Raw genomic sequence first — 19,817 nt, 5'->3', positions numbered from 1 at the left:
AACAATAGCGAATGGAAATACATGTAGGCTATTTAGACTAGTCGATTTGAAAATAATCAATGATTAAGAACAACAATCGCAACAACAAAAGGAATACAAAAATATCAAACATTTATTATGGCTGTAGCCTGCAATGCTGAAAAAGTACATACTTGAAATCACATTGGAGAGTGTCTATGATTAGTGTTTCAGTGATTGAGAATCATTTCACATTGCCATACAATAACGACCATACATACATTAAACAAATTACATTATTCACAGATTCAAAAAAAATATGACAACTTAACGTAGGTCCAACAAATATTACAAAAATACATATACTATGTCAGTTACTCAGATATAGGCTATGATTGACATAATGCGCCCATGATATCTCAAATAATAATGTAATGTATCATAAATAACTCAATGCAAGACCCTGAGTACACAGTTCACTAGAATGTCAGTTGAACAATATTTAAAGGTCTAAGATTCAACAAGGTCATTTTAGTCTCACCAAGTGGTATAATAACACCATTATGACTCAATAATAACTACATTTCATGTATACATCTATAATAAAACATATTAGAAATCTGCATTGTAAAATCTTGAACATAATAACACATAATTATCACTTTGACTAATGCCCAGCATGATATTTTTGCTGTTTCACAAATAGTTTTTTCACAGTTACAAGTACTTACACATACATCTAAGCCTGGCACCATAGAGATCCTATTAAATTACAGTATTTTCATTCTTAATTCTATGCCTGGCAATAAATGCTGAATTCAGGCTTGGGGTTGTCCTTGTATTTAAAAAAAAATCCTGACAAAGAATGTTACACATCCTCACATCAGTGGAAATCAGACTCAAGTGTTGAAGTGTTTCACAGAAACATGGCTGATTGATATTTGATAGATGTTTGGGATGGATTGAGTGAGTGTTTTCAGACTTAATGACCTGAACACTGTGTGCTTGTTAAGTCATTAGTCCTAGGGACTCAGTGGTGGCTCCTCCCGCTCGCTGATGGTGCGGTAGAACTGAGGCTGGGTCTGGGCCAATGGGGAGTCTGTCTGGGAGAAGAGGGCTGGCCGGCTCTTTGGGGTCCTCCTCAGAAACTTGCCTGAGGTCACCAGGTCACCGTAACCCTGGGCGTGGGAGAAGGCATAGCCTGAACGGCGGGTACTGGTGCGGCGGGCTTGGACACGGCGAGGGGTAGGGGGCAGCACCTTGTCCTGTCTCACCTTGTACCTCACCTAGAGGGGGAGGGATGAGGATAAATGAGAGAGACAGTGAGGGACAAGTAATAATTTGTGAATCTTCTATGCCAATGACAAATGTGTTGACCCTCGACCTCTGACCTTGTCATTGATGGTGGGCCACAACAGAATGCGCAGGAAGCGGTATGCCACCACGGGAAGCACACAGAGCACGGAGGTGAGTAGCATGGTCAGCCACACGTTGGGCTGGTTCAGGGAGTTCCTGGCTGTGCCTGTTACATACAGTACAGCATGGCAACATGCGTTTAGATACAGACACTTACCTACATAGTGACAGATGATGTCACCGACTGAACATACACACCACAGTACTACCAAACGTTCAGACAGAAAGACATGAATGATGAAGGGAGAGGAGGTGGATGGATGGGGGGTGCTGAGGGGTACTACTCACCAATGAAGGGGAAGGAGGAGGTTAACGTGAGGAACATGCCATTGCTGTACATGGTGAATATGACAGCAAAGTACACAGACAGACTGCCCCACAGGAAGAACTGGTTCATTGCTGTCCAATAATGGGTGTCCAGACCCAGCTTTAACAAAGACACATGCAGCTACCTCAGACTCTGTCACTGTGTGTGTGTGTGTGTGTGTGTGTGTATATTTACATGGATATGGTTTCGCCTCAGCTGTAACCCCACCCAACATCAATTCACAGGACACTCATGTACCACCACAAACTGACCATACTGTATGTCGTATCATGAGTCAACACGCTCCCCCGCACTTACTTGTATGCTGACGGCGATGAGCAGGCAGGTCTGGGCCAGCAGGGCGAAGGACTGATAGTCCACAATTTCTTTGCCGTCGTCTCGGACCGTGTCGTACATGGCTGCCCAGGGAATGAAGAAGAGGACCAGGGAGCTGTAGCCACTGTGTAACACCGTGTAGACAAAGGCCCTCTTACTGAAGTACTGGTTCAGCTGGCCTGGGGTGTAAAGCTGGGGGTACTGGAAACTCCACCAGTCATTCACATCCTAAAGATAAACACATGAATACAAAACATATTAAGTACATACATTGGAATAAATACTAGGTGTGAATAATATGCCACTGACGTACGTTACAGACATGTCAGATATGTTACTATAATTACCTGGTCAAAAAGACTTAAGCTGAGCACAGGTAGAGCTGTGTAAACCAGGTTAAACAGGGTGATGAACCACTCGTCAAATACTGTCTGTGGGAAAAACAACACAGCATACACACATTACATTACATGCCAGAGTTTTTCCTGGCCTGGTCATGTGCTCAGGAAAATCTCCTGGTACTAGCAAAAATATCATTAACTAAATGAACCAAAGCATAATTTCAGACATCTTTTCCGTCATGCCTCTATGTGTCGGTGTGTGCATTTTTGTCTCACCTGTGCTGAGAAACCGCAGAAGAAGCCGTACCAGAAGTGGACAAAGGTGAAGGTGAAGTTCTTGTAGAAGAAGTAGCGCAGGAACTTGCACATCCTCAGGTAGGACCAGCGGCCGTGCACCAGCAGGAGGCGCTGTAGGTAGCGGAACTGAGCGAAGGAGTAATCACTGGAGAGCACCGCCTGCATACCCTCCTGACCTGATATACCCACCCCTATATGAGCAGCTGGGGTGGGGGCAAGAGAGAGGGGTCAAGGGAGAGAGAGAGAGTGAGAGGATGAGCATGTGCTTGTGTGTATGAGTTGATAAGAGCATCAGGGTCAGTCTTTAACTACAGTGGTTCATATAATCGGATTCTCTTTCCAGTCTCCCGATCTCCCTCCTACCCTTGATCATGCTGACATCGTTGGCCCCGTCGCCGATGGCTAGAGTCACGGCCTGTTTGTACTTCTTCACCAGCTCCACCACCTGGGCCTTCTGCAGTGGAGTCACCCTGCAGCAGATCACTGTCTGACACATACACGCCGTCCGCAGCAGCTCTATCTCCATGTCCTTCTCCAGGGCGAATGCCTGGGGGGAGAGGGAGGTTGGGGGGAGAGTGAGATGGGGCGGGATGGGAAGAAGGAAAGTAATGAAGGATTGTTCATGAAATATTGGAACAATTCTACTAGTGTTGGAACACGTCCTGTTTTCGCAAGAACCACACACACACACACACACACACACACACACACACACACACACACACACACACACACACACACACACACACACACACGAGGACCACACACACAAAGAATCACACACACAGAGGATTGACGCAAGCCGTCAAGACAGCGATTTTCATCACAAGAATCAATAGATTCCTCCTTTTTTTTTGTGTGTGTGTCTTTTGTTCACTTAAAAAAATATATTTTTTGTATTGTACGATCATCATTAAAAAAGTAATTACATCTATCAATCGGGGCTCAGAATATGTTACGTTTCCAGTAACTTGTCCTGTGACCCACCAGGGTCCTTGTCCTGTGACCCACCAGGGTCCTTGTCCTTACCAGACTGTGTCCGTTAATCACCATAGCATACTCTCCATTCACTGGCTCATCCGCCACCGTCTCCGTCTTTTGAAGACAAAACAGGCCACTTCTACTCTTCTTGACAGTAGGTTCCTCTGTTCCATCAGGTGTCATCTTCCTCCTCGCAGTCCTGGTCAGGTCGAAAGGGAGAGATAGGTACTTTTACATGTCGCCGTACTGTGGTGCTCCAAGTTACAAATGTGGCTGCTAATAGTCTGTCTGTGGACTCACTGGAGTTCCTTTCTGACTTCCTCTGCTGTGTTTGCCGACACAATGAAAACCTCATTCATCTCCTCTCTCAACATGTTGCAGGAGTAGCCAATGTTCTCTGCTGTTTCTATTCCCGACAGAGAGAAAAGAGACTCAGGAAGTGCCAGATAAAAACATTTGCCGATTGATTTTTATTTTATTTATTTAACCTTTATTGAACTAGGCAAGTCAGTTAAGAACAAATTCTTACTTACAATGACAGCCTACCCCGGCCAAACCTGGACAACGCTGGGCCAATTGTGCATCGCCCTAAGGGACTCCCAATCACGGCCGGATGTGATACAGCCTGATAGTGTATTCTAAGGAAGATGACCCACCTTGCTTGTCTCCAGTGAGCACCCAGATCTTGATGTCGGCTTTGGACAGCTGTTCGATGGTCTGGGGCACTCCATCTTGTAGCTTATCCTCAACGGCAGTGGATCCTAACAGCTACACACATACCGTTACAAACGGTAAGATTCAGTAAGATTCAGTCTATGCTAGTAGATTGTCTTGTAGGCCTTATGATAAGACATTGAAATGATATATTTTTTCTGTGGTACACACCAGCAGGCCTTTCTCTATCTCCTCATACAGCGCATCCAGCTTCTCCTCCCTTTCGTCCATGGCAGTGTTGGCCACATGGTGGCGCAGTTTCCAATCCTCCATATACTCTGGGTCTATGTCCTTGTAGGCCAGAGCCAGTGTACGCAGACCCTCTCCAGCAAACTCCTGTCGATAGAACAGTTTAGAGTTATAGTCTTTTACACATGTACAGGGTTGGACACAAGATGTAGTCGATCTTGTAACATATATTCACATGGTCCACAAGAAATACATAATCATAAACACACACACAGACACAGACATTCTGGTTACTCACATTGAGGTGCAAGGTGGTGACCTCCGTTAGGTTGCTGCAGGAAGGGTTCAGTCTCTCAAAGATGATGGTGTCTGCTCCCTTACAGTACAGAGTCAGCTTGCCCTCTGGACTGCGCACTTGGGGCCACACAAGATATAATCAGGTTTGGTTTGCTCAAATAAAATAAAAAAATAAAAAACTCAACCTCTTAAAATAAAGCCACCAAAGTTTGAACAAACGTTGTAGATTCCTAGATTCTTCATGTCATTCAGATCATTCTAGATAGCTATGGTTTCAGAACATGTTTCCTTCAAATTGTGAAAGCATAACTGTTAGTGTTTGTTGGACTCACCAATGACCGACATCCTCTTGCGGACGTTGTTGAAGTCCAGAACAGCCAGCAGCTCGTAGGTGACCAGCTCTCCCATCTCCACCACAGTGATGCTCTCTGGCGTACGAGAGCGGAACACAAAGCCAAAGTTCCTGGCCGCTGTGACCAGAGCGCCCTCGTCTGGTGACTGGGCCTGGTAGTACAACTCACCTAGAAGATCACAATGGAGTGATTCATTTGTCACCTTGTCTAACCTTGTCCTGGGTACCAGTCTTTCGAGCTAACATTCCACTCCTTGCCACTCCTGTCATTTGCCAGAGGAACGGCAAAGAGTGGAATGTTAGCTAAAAAGACTGGTACCCAGACTAGTCTAGCGTACGGAGTAGGTAGCAGTTGTCCCAACCACTGGTATCACATATAGTTCTCTCATTAAGGGGTAGACATAGGGCTGTGGTGAGGTACAATTTGTACCTCAAGCCTCCAGTCACCTACACCCATGCAATAACATGTGAATCCAGCAGGAGGCGCTTGCTCACCCTCCTTCTTCTCCTCGGGCATGACGGTGTGGCACAGTGCCAGCAGGCGGAAGAAGGCCTGCACCTCAGGGTTGCCCTCCCTCACAACCTCCACCAGGCTGTTGTCATGGAAACAGAACTTTGGGTCTGCCAAGTTGTTCCAAGAGAAGTCCACCTTCTCTGTTTTCTACCGGAGAGAGAAAAAGGAGGGTTAGGAATGTTTATGCCACAGAATGTAAGGACGTATTGACAAAGAAAGGGACTTAGAGATGTTCTTTCATACATTAAATCCATAAACCCAACACGCCCTGTTCCACCTCTCACCTCATTCATCTCAACTCTTTGTCCTGAGAAGTCCAACAACTCCCCTGGAGAACAGAAGTACATTTCGTCAGTTACATGGTACAGTGATTGATTGGCTCCAATGTGTATTAAATTAAGTCTTAATGTATCTGTGTGTGTAAACACATGACAACTGTTTATGTATTCCAGCGCCAGGCCTCACCATAGGACTTCCCGTTGATGGAGCACTTGTTGAAGGTCATGATGTTCTGTGTGAGTGTTCCAGTCTTGTCAGAGAAGATGTATTTGATCTGGCCCAGCTCCTCATTGAGCGTGGTGGTCCTGGCCTCGGCAGGCGTGTCATTCTTGGGATAATACATCTTCCTGTCCCAGTTTATGTAGAAACTGTTCCCCAGGCGAATTATCTCCACACTGCACCCAACACACAGGAGGAAGAGAAAGAAAGAGAGAGAGAGAAAGAAATGCAATCAATTCACTTTGATGATTAGTGGTGAAACAGTCCTGTCATCAAAGGCACAGTAAGAGTAACACATTTGGGAATTTTGATGCACATGCAGTGAATGACTACATCATGGGTGCCAAACTCATTTTGCCATGAGGCCGTGGCCTTCAACGAGATCCGGAGGGCCGCACTGAAAATTGGTTATGTTTCCTCAACGTCAAAATTGGCAAAAAATAGTCATCTATCCATATTTTTGGGATGATTTTTTAATGCTCCCTGACTGTCCAGCTTTCATTTCAGTGATCATTAGCTGGACACATTCAAAAAACCTGTATGAATGTAGGTCCATTATAATTTCCATATATATATATATTTTTACAACAATATCTAAAACATATGTTTGTCACTCCAAGAGAATATGTAAAGTGCACTGACCTGACATAGAGAGATATAGGCACCACAGTGTTGAGGATGATGACATAGGACCAGAAAGTGAGGAAGGCTGAGAAGGGAGCGTTAACCCCCTTGGGCAGGAATGCAGCGAACTTAGAGCCTTCCTGGTATTCCCAGATCCCATTCCCAATGGCCAGGATTAAACACATAATCATCAGGAAACCAAAGATCTGGAAGACCAAACAACAGTTGTAGCGGTATTTATTAGAGAGGGGTAAAGAAAGATTAGGCAGGTATTAACCTGTAAGAGGTGTGTGTGTGTGTGTGTGTGTGTGTGTATATATGTCTGTGTGTGTATAATACTCAAACTCACACTCAGCACCAGCACATTCATGAGGCGGTCAATGCTGGTCCGTTTGAATGTGGTCCTTCCGCAGTTCTGCATTAGCTTTGTGTCTGGACCTAAAAGAATGAATAGACCTATCATCGGTTGAGGATTTTTTTTTTTAATGAAAGTTTTGGCCATATAAAGGGACACCCTAACCTAATAGGTCATGTCTCAGTCATTATGTGGACCAATATGGCTCACCTCCAAAGACGACCAGGCCGAAGCACCACTGGGTGTTCCTCAGAGTGCAGCCTCTCAGCAGTATCCTCTCGTTGTCCAGTGAGTACGTCTCTCCCTTCAGGGTCAGGGTGCCAGTGAACTTATCTAGGCGGTTGTTGGGAGGCTCACAGCGCACCTCGCCTACACAGGGACAGAAAGGTTCAGGGACTATACAACAGTGACTGATGAACAGGTAAGAGTTTTCTAAATAATATGATCTAGACTTTTAAGCCATGATAATCTATCTGTTTTTCCAGTCTTACCATTGAAGTTTGACAGTTTCTCTACGCTATCCTCCAGCATCCCTGTCACAGTCAGGGCCTGCTTCACCTTCAAGTTAGTTTCTCTAGAGGAGGAAGAAAGCAGGATGAGAAACACGGAGTGAGAGCTGATACAATTAAAAATGGCAGTGAAATTTCACAGGTGTGAAAGGTACACACACAAACATGCAAACACATACATGCATGCATGCAACACACAGAGACACACCCGTCTAGTTCAGCAGTTTCTATGTAGACAAGATTGAGAGGCTCACTGCTGGACAGCAACAGAAGATCAGCCTGGAGAAGGAGTGATAGACACAACAAAAGAAGGGAGAGAGAGAGAGAGAGAGAGAGACTCCATAAATTATGAAATCAGTTAGATTTTCAATTCTGTAGAATGACTGGTGAACCTCACTGGCTGATTGTATTTCTATTGTACATCTGCCCTTTGACCTTATCACCATCTGCAGACACCTTTATCACCTCCATCCTTACCGTGACAAACTGATTATTCTCTAGCTTGACGATGTCCCCAACTTGAACATCCATCCACTTTTCACTCTGTAGTCTGAAAAGAGCAAGAATGTAATGATGCAGCGCTAAAGCAAGCCTACAGTGACCTCTGGTGTTTGAGAAAGCTAAGAACACTGACTAACGTCACCGCCAGATGCATTCATAACAAATATATAGACCTCTCGAGAGGGGAGAGGCTATATGGACATGCCTGGTGCCCAAATCGATGACGTGTGTTGCGCAGTTGATTGGACACAAATGGATTTGGTTCAGTGAGAGCCATGCATTTATACTGAACTAAAATATAAACGCAACATGTAGTGTTGGTCCCATGTTTCACTAGCTAGAATAAAAGATCCCAGAACTGTTCCATACGCACAAAAAGTTTATTTCTATTAAATGTTATGCACACATTTGTTTACATTACATTTCTGCTTTGCCAAGATAATCCACCCACATGACAGGGGTGGCATATTTTGAGCGTGCAACTGGCATGCTGACTGCTAGAATGTCCACCAGAGCTGTGCCAGAGAATGAAATATTAATTTCTCTACCATAAATTGCCTCCAATGTTGTTTTACAGAATGTGGCAGTACGTCCAATCGGCCTCACAACCACAGACCACGTGTAACCACGCCAGCCCAGGACCTCCACATCTGGCTTCTTCACCTGCAGGATCGTCTGAGACCAGCTACCCGGACAGCCGATGAAACTGTGCGTTTGCACAACCAAATAATCTGCACAAACTGTCACAAACAGTTTCAGGGAAGCTCAACCGACTTCAGTGGGCAAATGCTCACATTCGATGGCCCCTGGCACGCTGGAGAACTGTGCTCTTCACGGATGAATCCTGGTTACAACTGTAGCGGGCAGATGGCAGACGTTGTGTATGGCATCGTGTGGGCAGGTAGTTGTGAACAGAGAGCCCATGGTGGTGGTGGGGTTATGGTATGTGCTGGCATAAACTACGAGCAACAAAAAAAAATTGCATTTTATAAACGGAAATGTTAATGCACAGAGATACCGTGACGAGATCCTGAGGCCCATTATCGAGCCATTAATCCGCCGCCATTACCCTAATGTTATAGCGTAATAATGCACGGCTCCATGTCGCAAGGATTTGTACACAACTCCTGGACCCTGAAAATGCCCCAGTTTTTCCATGGCCAGACATGTCACCCATTGAGCAGGTTTTACATTCTCTTGATCGGCGTGTATGACAGCGTGTTCCAGTTCCCACCAATATCAAGCTACTTCACACAGCCATTGATCAATAGTCCACAATCAACAGCCTGATCAACTCTATGTGAAGGAGATGTGTCTGGTTACACCAGATACTGACTGGTATTCTGATTCACGCCACTATCTTTTTTTGAAGGTATCTGTGACCAACCAATGTGAAATCCATAGATTAGGGCCTAATGAATTTATTTCAATTGACTGATTTCCTTATATGAACTGTAACTCAGTAAAATCTTTGAAATTGGCACAGTGTGTCCTATGCTCCCACTTGCTGCGGACTGGTGTCCTGGATTAAGAAGAGGGAAGTAGTTAGATAGTGTAGCCAATATCAGGGTGACAGCTAAAGGACATTTATACTAGTGATTTTCAATGTAGCCTAGAACTACGGCATTAACGTCTACATTTTTATTAAAAATAAGGAACAATTACTCCTATAAAAACGGAATGATTCTGAAAACTCTCCAAAGTCCCAACTTCAGTAGGCAAGTGTCAAATTCAAGTTTCTTGTCACAAGCATAAACTAAGCAAGCCGGGGAGGTTGTTATGGGTGTAAGATGGCACCTCGATATCATCTGTTGGTAAATGTTCATAACTGCAACACCAGTGTTTTTTACCGGTGTGCTTGATATACCCGGACGAATCGCAATGTACTGAACAAGACTGGTTACTCGCATCAATGACTCTGTCTCGTCATTTAACATCCAAATTGAGGTCTCATTATGATGACTGACTGAACCGCATCCGTTCATCCCCACTGAACTCTCGCTGCGCGACATACGTCATATACTTTGGGCACCAGGCGTGCCCTTGTAGCCTCTCCCTCTTGAGACTATTGCTAATCTTTGACATTCAAGCCCTGAGAATCTGGTTTACACAACAACAGCAAAAAGAGACTCACTCTCCTTCGACGAGGACCTCCACCTGCCGGTTGTTCACCTGTTTGTCACATCTGTGTCTGTTCTACACAGGCGAAGGAAACGGAAAGAGAATAAGGATTTGGAGACCAGGACATGTACATAATTGTGACGACAAACAGGTCTATGTGGACCATCTCCTGCATGCAGTCTTAATACTGTAGTTAGATGTTGAGCTCACCATGTCGTCGCTGCCATCCTTGGCCATGGTCATGGAGAGCACCAGGACCAGGGGGACCACGGTGGTGTACCAGGGCAGGGACGAGACCTCTGGGATGCTCTGAGAGGAGCCAGGAGAGACAAAACTCACCTTTCTGCTGCTATATTGTACTACTATACTCCCTACTATACACTGTACACAAAACTTTAAGGACACTTGCTCTATGCATGACAGATTGATCCGGGTGAAAGCTATGATCCCTTATTGATGTCACTTATTAAATCCACTTCAAGCAGTGTAAATGAATGGGAGGAGACAGGTTAAAGAAGGATTTTTAAGCCTTGAGACAATTGAGACATGGATTATGTGTATGCTATTCAGAGAGTGAATGGGCAAGACAAAATATTTATGGGCTTTTAAACGGGGTATGGTAGTAGGTGCCAGGCACACCGGTTTGTGTCAACAACTGCAACGCTGCTGAGTTTTTCACACTCAACAGTTTTCTGTGTGTATCAAGAATGGCCCACCATCCAAAGGACTTCCAGCCACCTTGATACAACTGTGGCATTGGAGTCAACATGGGCCAGCTTCCCTGTGGAACGCTTTCGACACCTTGTAGAGTCCATGCCCCAACAAATTGAGGGAGGGAGGGGGGGGGGGTGCAACTCAATATTAGGAAGGTGTCCTTAATGTTTTCTAGTACTGTATAGGCCTGCAGCCAGCTCCATTGGCACGAGGACACTTACGTGGATACTATGAAGAAATACACATTTGCACTCAGATTCAATGTACATTTTTTGTATATTTCAGGAGTTTGAATATGTGTACAATGATTCCCTTGATTTGGCCTTGGACTGATGCCATCTAAATCATATGTAGATATGCTGAACAATAACTGGATAAGATATTAGAACTGGTTCAAATCAAAATAGTTCAGAGAAGCATATCTAATGTCTGTTGAAAGCCAGTGAAGATGTCCAATTACATGTACATTGTGTCATACGGATGTTCTCCTAACAGGTATAGTATGTAGGCAGGCGTACAGTCCCAGTGCATTTGTCAACAGGACTCAGCCCTGTGCAGCAGTGAGAGGATACGGCTTAGAGCGGCTGCATTATGAGACTGTGTAAAGGTTACCTGGAGACAGAGGAGGAAGAGGAAGTAGGCATTGGCCAGTCTCTGGAACTGCTCAAACAGATTGAGTGGGAGAAAGGTGAATATGTTGTATTTGGAGGTTTTGATGGCATTGTCCTGCATGGGGAGCAAGAGGGGAACGTGTTACTGTGACATATACACATGAAAACATATATAACATGCATACAACATATACGCAGACACACATCATGTAAACGTTGGTTTGGAATGAATAGTCAACCCCAGTACTCACAGCGTACTTGTAAGACAAGTTGAGTTCTCGGTCATTTGCTCGTAGGTGTCTTTCTTCTTCTGTAGGTGGAAACACAACATCATTTAAAGATCACTGGTGTGGCCATTAAAGTAGCAACTTTTCCACAAATAAACTCTGGTTTTAACACACTTTAGGGCTGAGACACAGGTGTGGCAGTAACATAATAAATTCTGCATCAGAGTGGGCATCAGACATCAACAGGTCATTTAACTCACCTTTCACAGCCTTCCCCCCACACTCCAGGCCCAACTGTGACAGTAGGGACCCCATGTTCACCTCAACACTTCCATATTCCACCTGGGAGACAAAAATAGATGGGTGATGTGGAATAATAGCTAGAAACATAATGGAACAATAGTGAAACTCGTAGGAAGAAATCGTGGTCAGGAATTTTCCCAACCTTGCTTCTCATCGTTTTAGATTACAAGGGTGGTGCAGCTACAGTATACTGTAACTATTTAACAACAGGAACGGTCTCATTTACTCTAGTAAATCAAATCAAATCAAATGTTATTTGTCACATACTCATGGTTAGAAGATGTTAATGCGAGTGTAGCGAAATGCTTGTGCTTCTAGTTCCGACCATGCAGTAATATCTAACAAGTAATCTAGCAATTTCACAACAACTACCTTATACACACAAGTGTAAAGGAATGAATCAGAATATGTACATAAAAATACATGGATGAGCGATGGCCGAACATGCAAGATGCAGTAGATGGTGTAGTAGGTCTATATTCTCTAACCAATGTGTGGAACAGCAAGTGTAGAACAGCTATAATTGTATTGTGACAAGTTCATGGTGAGTCTTGCAGTGATGTACTCACGTAGGCCTTTAAATGTAGTGTCATTGGTAACGACCACTCTTATCAGTTTTACACTACTGATGAGAGCGATAATTAGTTAATCACTGCCCCCGCCTCCATACATATCCTTCTGCCCACAGACAAAGGCACACACCTGTTCCCTAAGCAAAGAGTGAGCTTCCTGATATCTAAATGAACACAGAGAATTGACTAGGTGAAATTGAGCAACATTAGAGCATTGATAATGTTACAGAGGTGCTCTAATGGGCTTTATAGAGATTGTCTTTTAAGTTTTGGACAAGGAGCAGGTTTCTATGAACATGTTTCTCATACACAGATTAAATGGATCCTGGAGGAGGCCTAATTCAATAACTAAATCAGGGATTCTTGAAAATCCTTGTCAGGCAGGGAAACTTTATTTTTATAGTTGATTGTTTTATATAATTTTTTGGACATTATTTTAAACAACAAAATTACATTTAGTGGAATATGCCCCTGTCCGGAGCAAAGGATCCCAATTTCAAAACCTCCAAAAATGTGTTTAAAATTCTAAAAAGTGGCAATAATGAATATTAACTGAAATTAGGTGAACTATTAGAATTTTTGCAACCAGGAAATGGCGGAGCGATTTCTACAAAGTGCATCTTCAATTGAAAACAATCACAGTAAGGTACTGAATTGTTACCTAGAAATAATTTGATATGATAAAAAAGGCAGCATTGGAACTTTAACATAGAATATACATTTGTTAAAATATGTACATTTTAATTCGTTTTTTTGTCAACTCGTGCTGAGTACTGAAAGATCTCAGAGAATGGTTGTTTTTATTTAAGATTTTTTATTGAATAATTTTCCATATTTTAGAAATGTTTGTGTTGAATTTGCATTTTTAGAGGCAAAATCATGTACAGTGCCTTCAGAAAGTATTCACACCCCTTGACATTTTCCTCATTTTGTTTTTACAGCCTGAATTTAAAATGTATTAAATTCATTCGATTTTTTTTGTCACTGGCCTACACACAATACCCCATAATGTCAAAGTGGAATTATATTTTTCAAAATCTTGAAAAGCTGTAATGCCTTGAGTCAATAAGTATTCAACACCTTTGTTATGACAAGCCTAAATCAATTCAGGAGTTTAACATTTCTTAACAAGTTTTATTCTTAAGTTACAAGGACTTTAATAGTGTTTAACATGATTTTTGAATGACTACCTCATCTCTGTACCCCACACATACAATTATCTGTGAGGTTCCTCAGTCGAGCAGGGAATTTCAACCACAGATTCAACCACAAAGACCAGGTAGGTTTTCCAATGACTCGCAAAGATGAGAACCTAGATGGGTACATTTGTTTTTATCACATATTGACTATTCCTTTGAGCTTGGTTAAGTTATTAATTACACTTTGGATGGTGTATCAATAAAACACTACAAAGATAAAGGTGTCCTTCCTAACTCAGTTGCCGGAGAGGAACGCCAATGGTGACTTTAAAACAGTTACAGTTTAATGGCTGTGATAGGAGAAAACTGAGGATGGATCAAGAACATTGTAGTTACTCCACAATACTAACCTACTGTAATTGATTGAGTGAAAAGAAGGAAGCCTGTACAGAATGCAAATATTCATAAACAAGCATCCTGTTTGCAACAAGGCACTAAAGTAATACTGCAAAACATGTGGCAAAGAAATTAACTTTTTGGCCTGAATTCAAAGTGTTATGTTTGGGGCAAATCCAATACAGCATATTACTGAGTAACACTCTCCATAATATACATATGCTTTCAATATTTGTGTATTAATTTCTACAATTTATAGTTGGTTTAAAGTTATTCAAATTTGGAGTTTTAACATATTGTCCCATGTACGTACATTGTGCAATTGACCGTTGATCCTTACCTAGACCCATAGGGATATCCAAAGGTGATCCAAATTAACCACGGGCATTATGATCGGGTAGCGTACCGCTGTACTCTGAATGATGATTACTTGTGTGCTGCCAGCTTTGGGAATGTGGGCAGTGTTGAAACAATTGAAACAGGTTTGAAACAAACCCAACCTTGTGACGCAGTCACAATCACAAGTCTCACAAAACTCTGTTTTGGACGAGACAGACTATGACCAGAATTATCCTATTTACCCTTTGTAGTCAATCTTGACAGTAGAATAAATGTTTCTGACTCATATCAATGCCAAATAGGCTGTTTTGTAAATGAAACGTTTTTTTTAGGGACAGATATTCAGAATTTTTATTTGAATCACTGTTCTGCAACATATTCTTAACTCATTGAAGTATTTGCAGTTCTAGGCCTACAGTAATGTATAATGTTTGCTTTATAAATGTTGTTTTATGTTCTGAATCTAGAAAAACATGTCAAAAAGCTAAATAAATTAGCCCTGGAGCATTATATAACGCTATAACACAAAACATGTGTTAAATATGTTTGGAGATTTGTATTACATATTTGACTAATCTAATGTTAGAACTAAACAATCAAGGCTTTTTATCACTTGCTGAACAATACATGCAGAAATTAAATGCCTTTTATGGTGTCTGACAGAGGTGACATAAAATGCAACTAAATGGATTTATCAGGATATTGTTCCTTTACATGGTGATAGATGATACTGTACTTTGGTCTATCAAAATGTATATTTCAAATGTTGTTCATATTTAGACAAATATTTGTGAAGAAAAGTTGAGATTGTTCCATCTTTCAAGATTCCCTGAAATATGAATTTCATAAATGTTGTTCTGGATTACTGTGGCTGGAGCCTTTAAATATTAAAATAAACCATAGTCCCTGGGAATATCTTAGTCCACGTCGCCAAACTATGACTCACCTTTAGTACGGTGTAATTTGTTTCAGTAGGAGTGTTTGAAACTTGTTCAGAGAGTCGTTCCATTATATTTTATATTTTCAGTCATTTTTGTGCACAAATATTTAATTTTTAAATCCTGTTATATAAAAGTAAGGGCCTTTGATAATATAGACCACATGCAAAATTCAATAAAGACTTGCTAAAATTTCCCTCTGTGACTTCTAGGAAGATTTGAACACAGACACACATTTCTCCAAGTTTTCACCCTCATTGTGAAGCCCTAGTTAGTTTGTTGCTTTGACAGTCATTTTTAAAGATGATGATTTATTTAATGTTATTAGTGATTCAGTTTAAAGTAAAACAAACCCTGTCTCTCATTTTAAGTCTTGTTTTAACATGTTGAAACTACTCCTTTAAAAGAAAATCTAAATCTAAAGAGACATTGAACATATAATAGTCAAAAATAGAGTCCACCTGTTGTAAATTCAATTGACTGGACATGATTTGGAAAGGCACACTCCTGTCTATGTAAGGTCCCCACAGTTGACAGTGCATGTCAGAGCAAAAACCAAGCAATTAAGTCAAAGGAATTGTCTGTAGAGCTCCGAGACAGGATTGTGTCGAGGCACAGATCTGGCGAAGGGTATCAGAAAATGTCTGCAGCATTGAATGTCCCCAAGAACACAGTGGCCTCCATCATTCTTAAATAGAAGAAGTTTGGAACTACCAGGACTCGTCCTATAGCTGGCTGCCCCAACAAACTGAGCAGTCAGGGGAGAAGGACCTTGATCAGGGAGGTGACCAAGAACATGACAGAGCTGTATTGTGTGTAGATTGATGAGGGGATAAAACATTTTTTAATCCATTTTAGAATAAGGCTGTAACGTAACAAAATTTGGAAAAAGTCTAGGGGTCCGAATACTTTCTGAATGCACTGTTTGTCATGTTGAGATGTAGCGCCAATCCTTATCAACGCTTAGTACCAGAGAAAAATATCCTGTTGATAATGCATACTGAGTCACTACACGTGAGATAGCTCATAACCCTGAACATTAGACCTGGTATTCCCTACAGTATATTCACAAAGCTCCTCTCAAGTTATCTTATCTCTCTTCTTATCCGTTTTCTAGGTCCTTCGTGATGGGCGCCACCAGCTTGACCTCATATTAAAAAAGCCCACACTTTTTATTTAAGTAAATGGAAAGCATTAGAATTACATAAACTGTATTTAATCTATATGTATTTATAGTATATAGCAATGGAGATCACATGATAATTTGCCATTTCAGATTCTCAACGGAGCAATTTTCCTTTCCACAATGGGATTACAATAATGGGTCATATATTTTTGAGGGAGACGACAGTTTCTGTGCGTTCATGATGTCAACAGGGTTGTCACCATGACACTGTGCAGTTCAATCACCATAGCTACATTTATTTTTGGCAGAAACTGACAAATCAACAGCTGTATCCACAACTCCAAACCAGAGGTCATAAGGTGATCTATCCCTCTCACGCCCACCACAGCACCCCAAACCAAAACAACTAGGTAATCACAATGCTTTCCCACACCCATAAACTAAACACACACAGTATTCCATTCATTTTTGTTTTAGTTGAGACTCACATTGGACATCTCTACTCCTTTCATTGTACCAGAAAATACACTTGGATACAGTGCTTTATTGTGTTTAAGATAATTGAGACGCTGGAGGTCAATTTGACTTTGACCCGGTTTTACTCAATAGCCAAATACTGTATCTCGGAAGTCTCTGAACTTGTAGACAGTCTCCCTCCTAGACCCCAGACACAGGTTCACCACATTGTTAGCAGCAATATCAATAGAAAGTCATAAAAATGAAAAATCCAATCATGACAGTCACTTACGTCAGTGAGAAGAATGGTATCAGAGTCCTTAGGAACGGCAAGGTCCTTCAGCAAAACACACAGATAGGTACAAATCAGAGGAGCGGGGAGAAAGTACAATACCAATGACTCCCAGTTCTCTCACTCAGCGCTATGCTTCAGTCTGGTCAAATACAGACACAGGCCGAGACGTAGACGCAGACAGAGGCGCTCCTCACAGACGCCTAGGTAGAAGGCAGGAGCAGAGCAGAAAAGGTGGAGTCCCTGTGCTGGGATGTGAGGGGCTTGGGGAGCCACAGTCAGCAGTAGGTAATGGAACGGGATCCCATTCAGTGTAATGGCACAAAGCTTGAGCAAACACTGCAGGCAGCGATCTTTGGACTTCGATGGTGAGCCGCAGAGCAGGGCAGGAGCAGAGGCAGTAAAACTGTGTGGTAAGGGACTGACACTAGCCAATCAGCACAAGCAATGGGGTAATGACCAGGGAGATCAGAGGATGCAAGGTATGTCACACACAGAGGTGGGGACACATGCGCAGACGCACATCATTTTCCACTTCTTACATGCATTCATATCAAAACAGGCATACTGCCCAAAGTTACAATAGATTACATATTGATTTTGACAAGATTTATTAATGTCTATAACTGTTACTCTTATCAGACAATGAAATTGCTCATACGTGGACTTGAAGTGTCAGTACCATCGGAGTTGTGATAATTGTTATGAAAGTAGGGGGAGGATGTTGACCAGAATCTCAGCGCTTCAGAGCCACAGGTGAAATCCAATACCTGGACATGAGTAAGGGTCCTCTGTAGTCCCCAGGACTACGTTATGAGCCAATGAGTAAACGGATGCACAGACACGAATATAGACACATGATACCAAGGACCGTTGAAGAGACACATGTCATTATAACTGTGGATAAGTCTTACCTTGTGGGGATGGACATATTCATGACCCTTCTTCAATGACACAGTGGTCTTTACAGGGCATGTGTCTTTTATAAATCAAGGTATTACCAAGACGCTGTAGAACATACACTACATGACCAAAAGTATGTGGACACCGGCTCGTCAAACATCTCATTACATAATCACGGACATTAATATGGAGTTGGTCCCCCCTTTGTTCTTCTAGTAAGGCTTTCCACTAGATGTTGCAACATTGCTGCGGGGACTTGCTTCCATTCAGCTACAAGAGCATAAGTGAGGTCGGGCACTGATGTTGGGCGATTAGGCCTGGCTCACATTCGCCATTCCATTTCATCCCATTGGTGTTTGATGGGCTTGAGGTCAGCGCTCTGTGCAGGCCAGTCAAGTTCTTCCACATGGATCTCAAACCACTTCTATATTGACCTCGCTTTGTGCACGGGGGCATTGCAAGAAACAGGAATGGCCTTCCCCCAAACTGTTGCCACAACGTTGGAAGCACAGAATAGTCTATAATTTCATTGATGTAGCGTTAAGATTTCCTTTCAAGTTTTCTTTTAAATCCACAATTTGGATACCTCCACAGCCTCACAGGATCTGGGTAATGTTTCTATACCTCTCTGGATTACATCCAAATTATGATAAGTGAACTATCTTACTTATTGGATAAAAAAAAGACAATTTTTACATTACCGTGCACTTGACCAATAAAATGGTCTGAGAGTGAAGTTGACTTACTCAGTATACATATTCTAAAAGAAAGAAATTCTCACTACAATTCATTTGAAAAGAAAGCTAGCAAAAATAGATAAGATCTTGCTACCATCGAAAGGAAAATACCTGTATACTTGTGTAAAAATCCCCCTGATTAATTCTTTAGTCTTATCCCAGTTTACCTACTTGCTTATGGCCTTCCCTACACCTAGCGAATTGCTTTTTAAATTATTTGAGCAAAAATTATTCAATTTCATTTGAAACAGCAGGCAAAACAAAATTAAACAGGACTATTTATATAATGAATATGATATCAGAAGGCATAAATTATTAAATATTAAAGCATTAGACCTCTCACTAAAGTCCTCAGTCATACAAAAGATACTTAAATTCAAACTGGTTCTCTAGCTTGAGGACTTTAGTGAACACGCCATAGAAAGTTGGTTGATTTTCAGTTTAGTCCAACAGAAAATACAATATTATGCTTCAACCTAAATGATTAAGACAAATTATACACTGCTCAAAAAAATAAAGGGAACACTTAAACAACATGTGCTCGCCAGAGGTAGCCTGACTGCCATTAGGTACCGAGATGAGATCCTCAGACCCCTTGTGAGACCATATGCTGGTGCGGTTGGCCCTGGGTTCCTCCTAATGCAAGACAATGCTAGACCTCATGTGGCTGGAGTGTGTCAGCAGTTCCTGCAAGAGGAAGGCATTGATGCTATGGACTGGCCCGCCCGTTTCCCAGACCTGAATCCAATTGAGC

The 19,817-nt window shown here is 42.2% G+C and overlaps 1 protein-coding gene across 1 annotated transcript; it reads right to left on the bottom strand.

The window, feature by feature from the left end:
* Positions 1 to 94: 94 nt before the first annotated feature.
* Positions 95 to 17,936, bottom strand: atp8b5b (ATPase phospholipid transporting 8B5b). Its single transcript, XM_021602574.3, has 28 exons — positions 17,424 to 17,936; positions 12,123 to 12,204; positions 11,887 to 11,945; positions 11,637 to 11,750; positions 10,521 to 10,619; positions 10,324 to 10,385; positions 8,166 to 8,238; positions 7,897 to 7,967; positions 7,671 to 7,753; positions 7,390 to 7,548; positions 7,174 to 7,262; positions 6,843 to 7,030; positions 6,168 to 6,376; positions 5,987 to 6,030; positions 5,684 to 5,849; positions 5,169 to 5,357; positions 4,838 to 4,953; positions 4,522 to 4,686; positions 4,293 to 4,404; positions 3,937 to 4,042; positions 3,685 to 3,835; positions 3,019 to 3,202; positions 2,635 to 2,858; positions 2,365 to 2,448; positions 2,000 to 2,245; positions 1,663 to 1,801; positions 1,350 to 1,480; positions 95 to 1,244 (listed from the first exon to the last, which is right to left on the bottom strand). The coding sequence occupies exons 2-28, from the start codon at positions 12,175 to 12,177 to the stop codon at positions 981 to 983; spliced, it is 3,582 nt and encodes a 1,193-aa protein (XP_021458249.2). The 5' UTR covers positions 12,178 to 12,204; positions 17,424 to 17,936; the 3' UTR covers positions 95 to 980.
* Between the last annotated feature and the right edge of the window lie 1,881 nt (positions 17,937 to 19,817).

Source organism: Oncorhynchus mykiss, chromosome 5 (assembly GCF_057628025.1).
Source record: "Oncorhynchus mykiss isolate SJ-2025 chromosome 5, ASM5762802v1, whole genome shotgun sequence".
NCBI lineage: Eukaryota > Metazoa > Chordata > Actinopteri > Salmoniformes > Salmonidae > Oncorhynchus > Oncorhynchus mykiss.
The sequence above is the reverse complement of the archived record's forward strand: the minus strand, read 5'-3'. Positions and strand labels throughout refer to the sequence as shown.

Excerpts from the sequence above, each read along its gene's own strand:
- atp8b5b (XM_021602574.3), bottom strand. The coding sequence starts at position 12,177 with ATGGGGTCCCTACTGTCACAGTTGGGCCTGGAGTGTGGGGGGAAGGCT. Across the intron at positions 6,031-6,167 it reads CATCAACGGGAAGTCCTATG|GGGAGTTGTTGGACTTCTCA; the intron begins GTGAGGCCTGGC and ends TCTGTTCTCCAG. Across the intron at positions 3,836-3,936 it reads GAAGTCAGAAAGGAACTCCA|GACTGCGAGGAGGAAGATGA; the intron begins GTGAGTCCACAG and ends CGACCTGACCAG.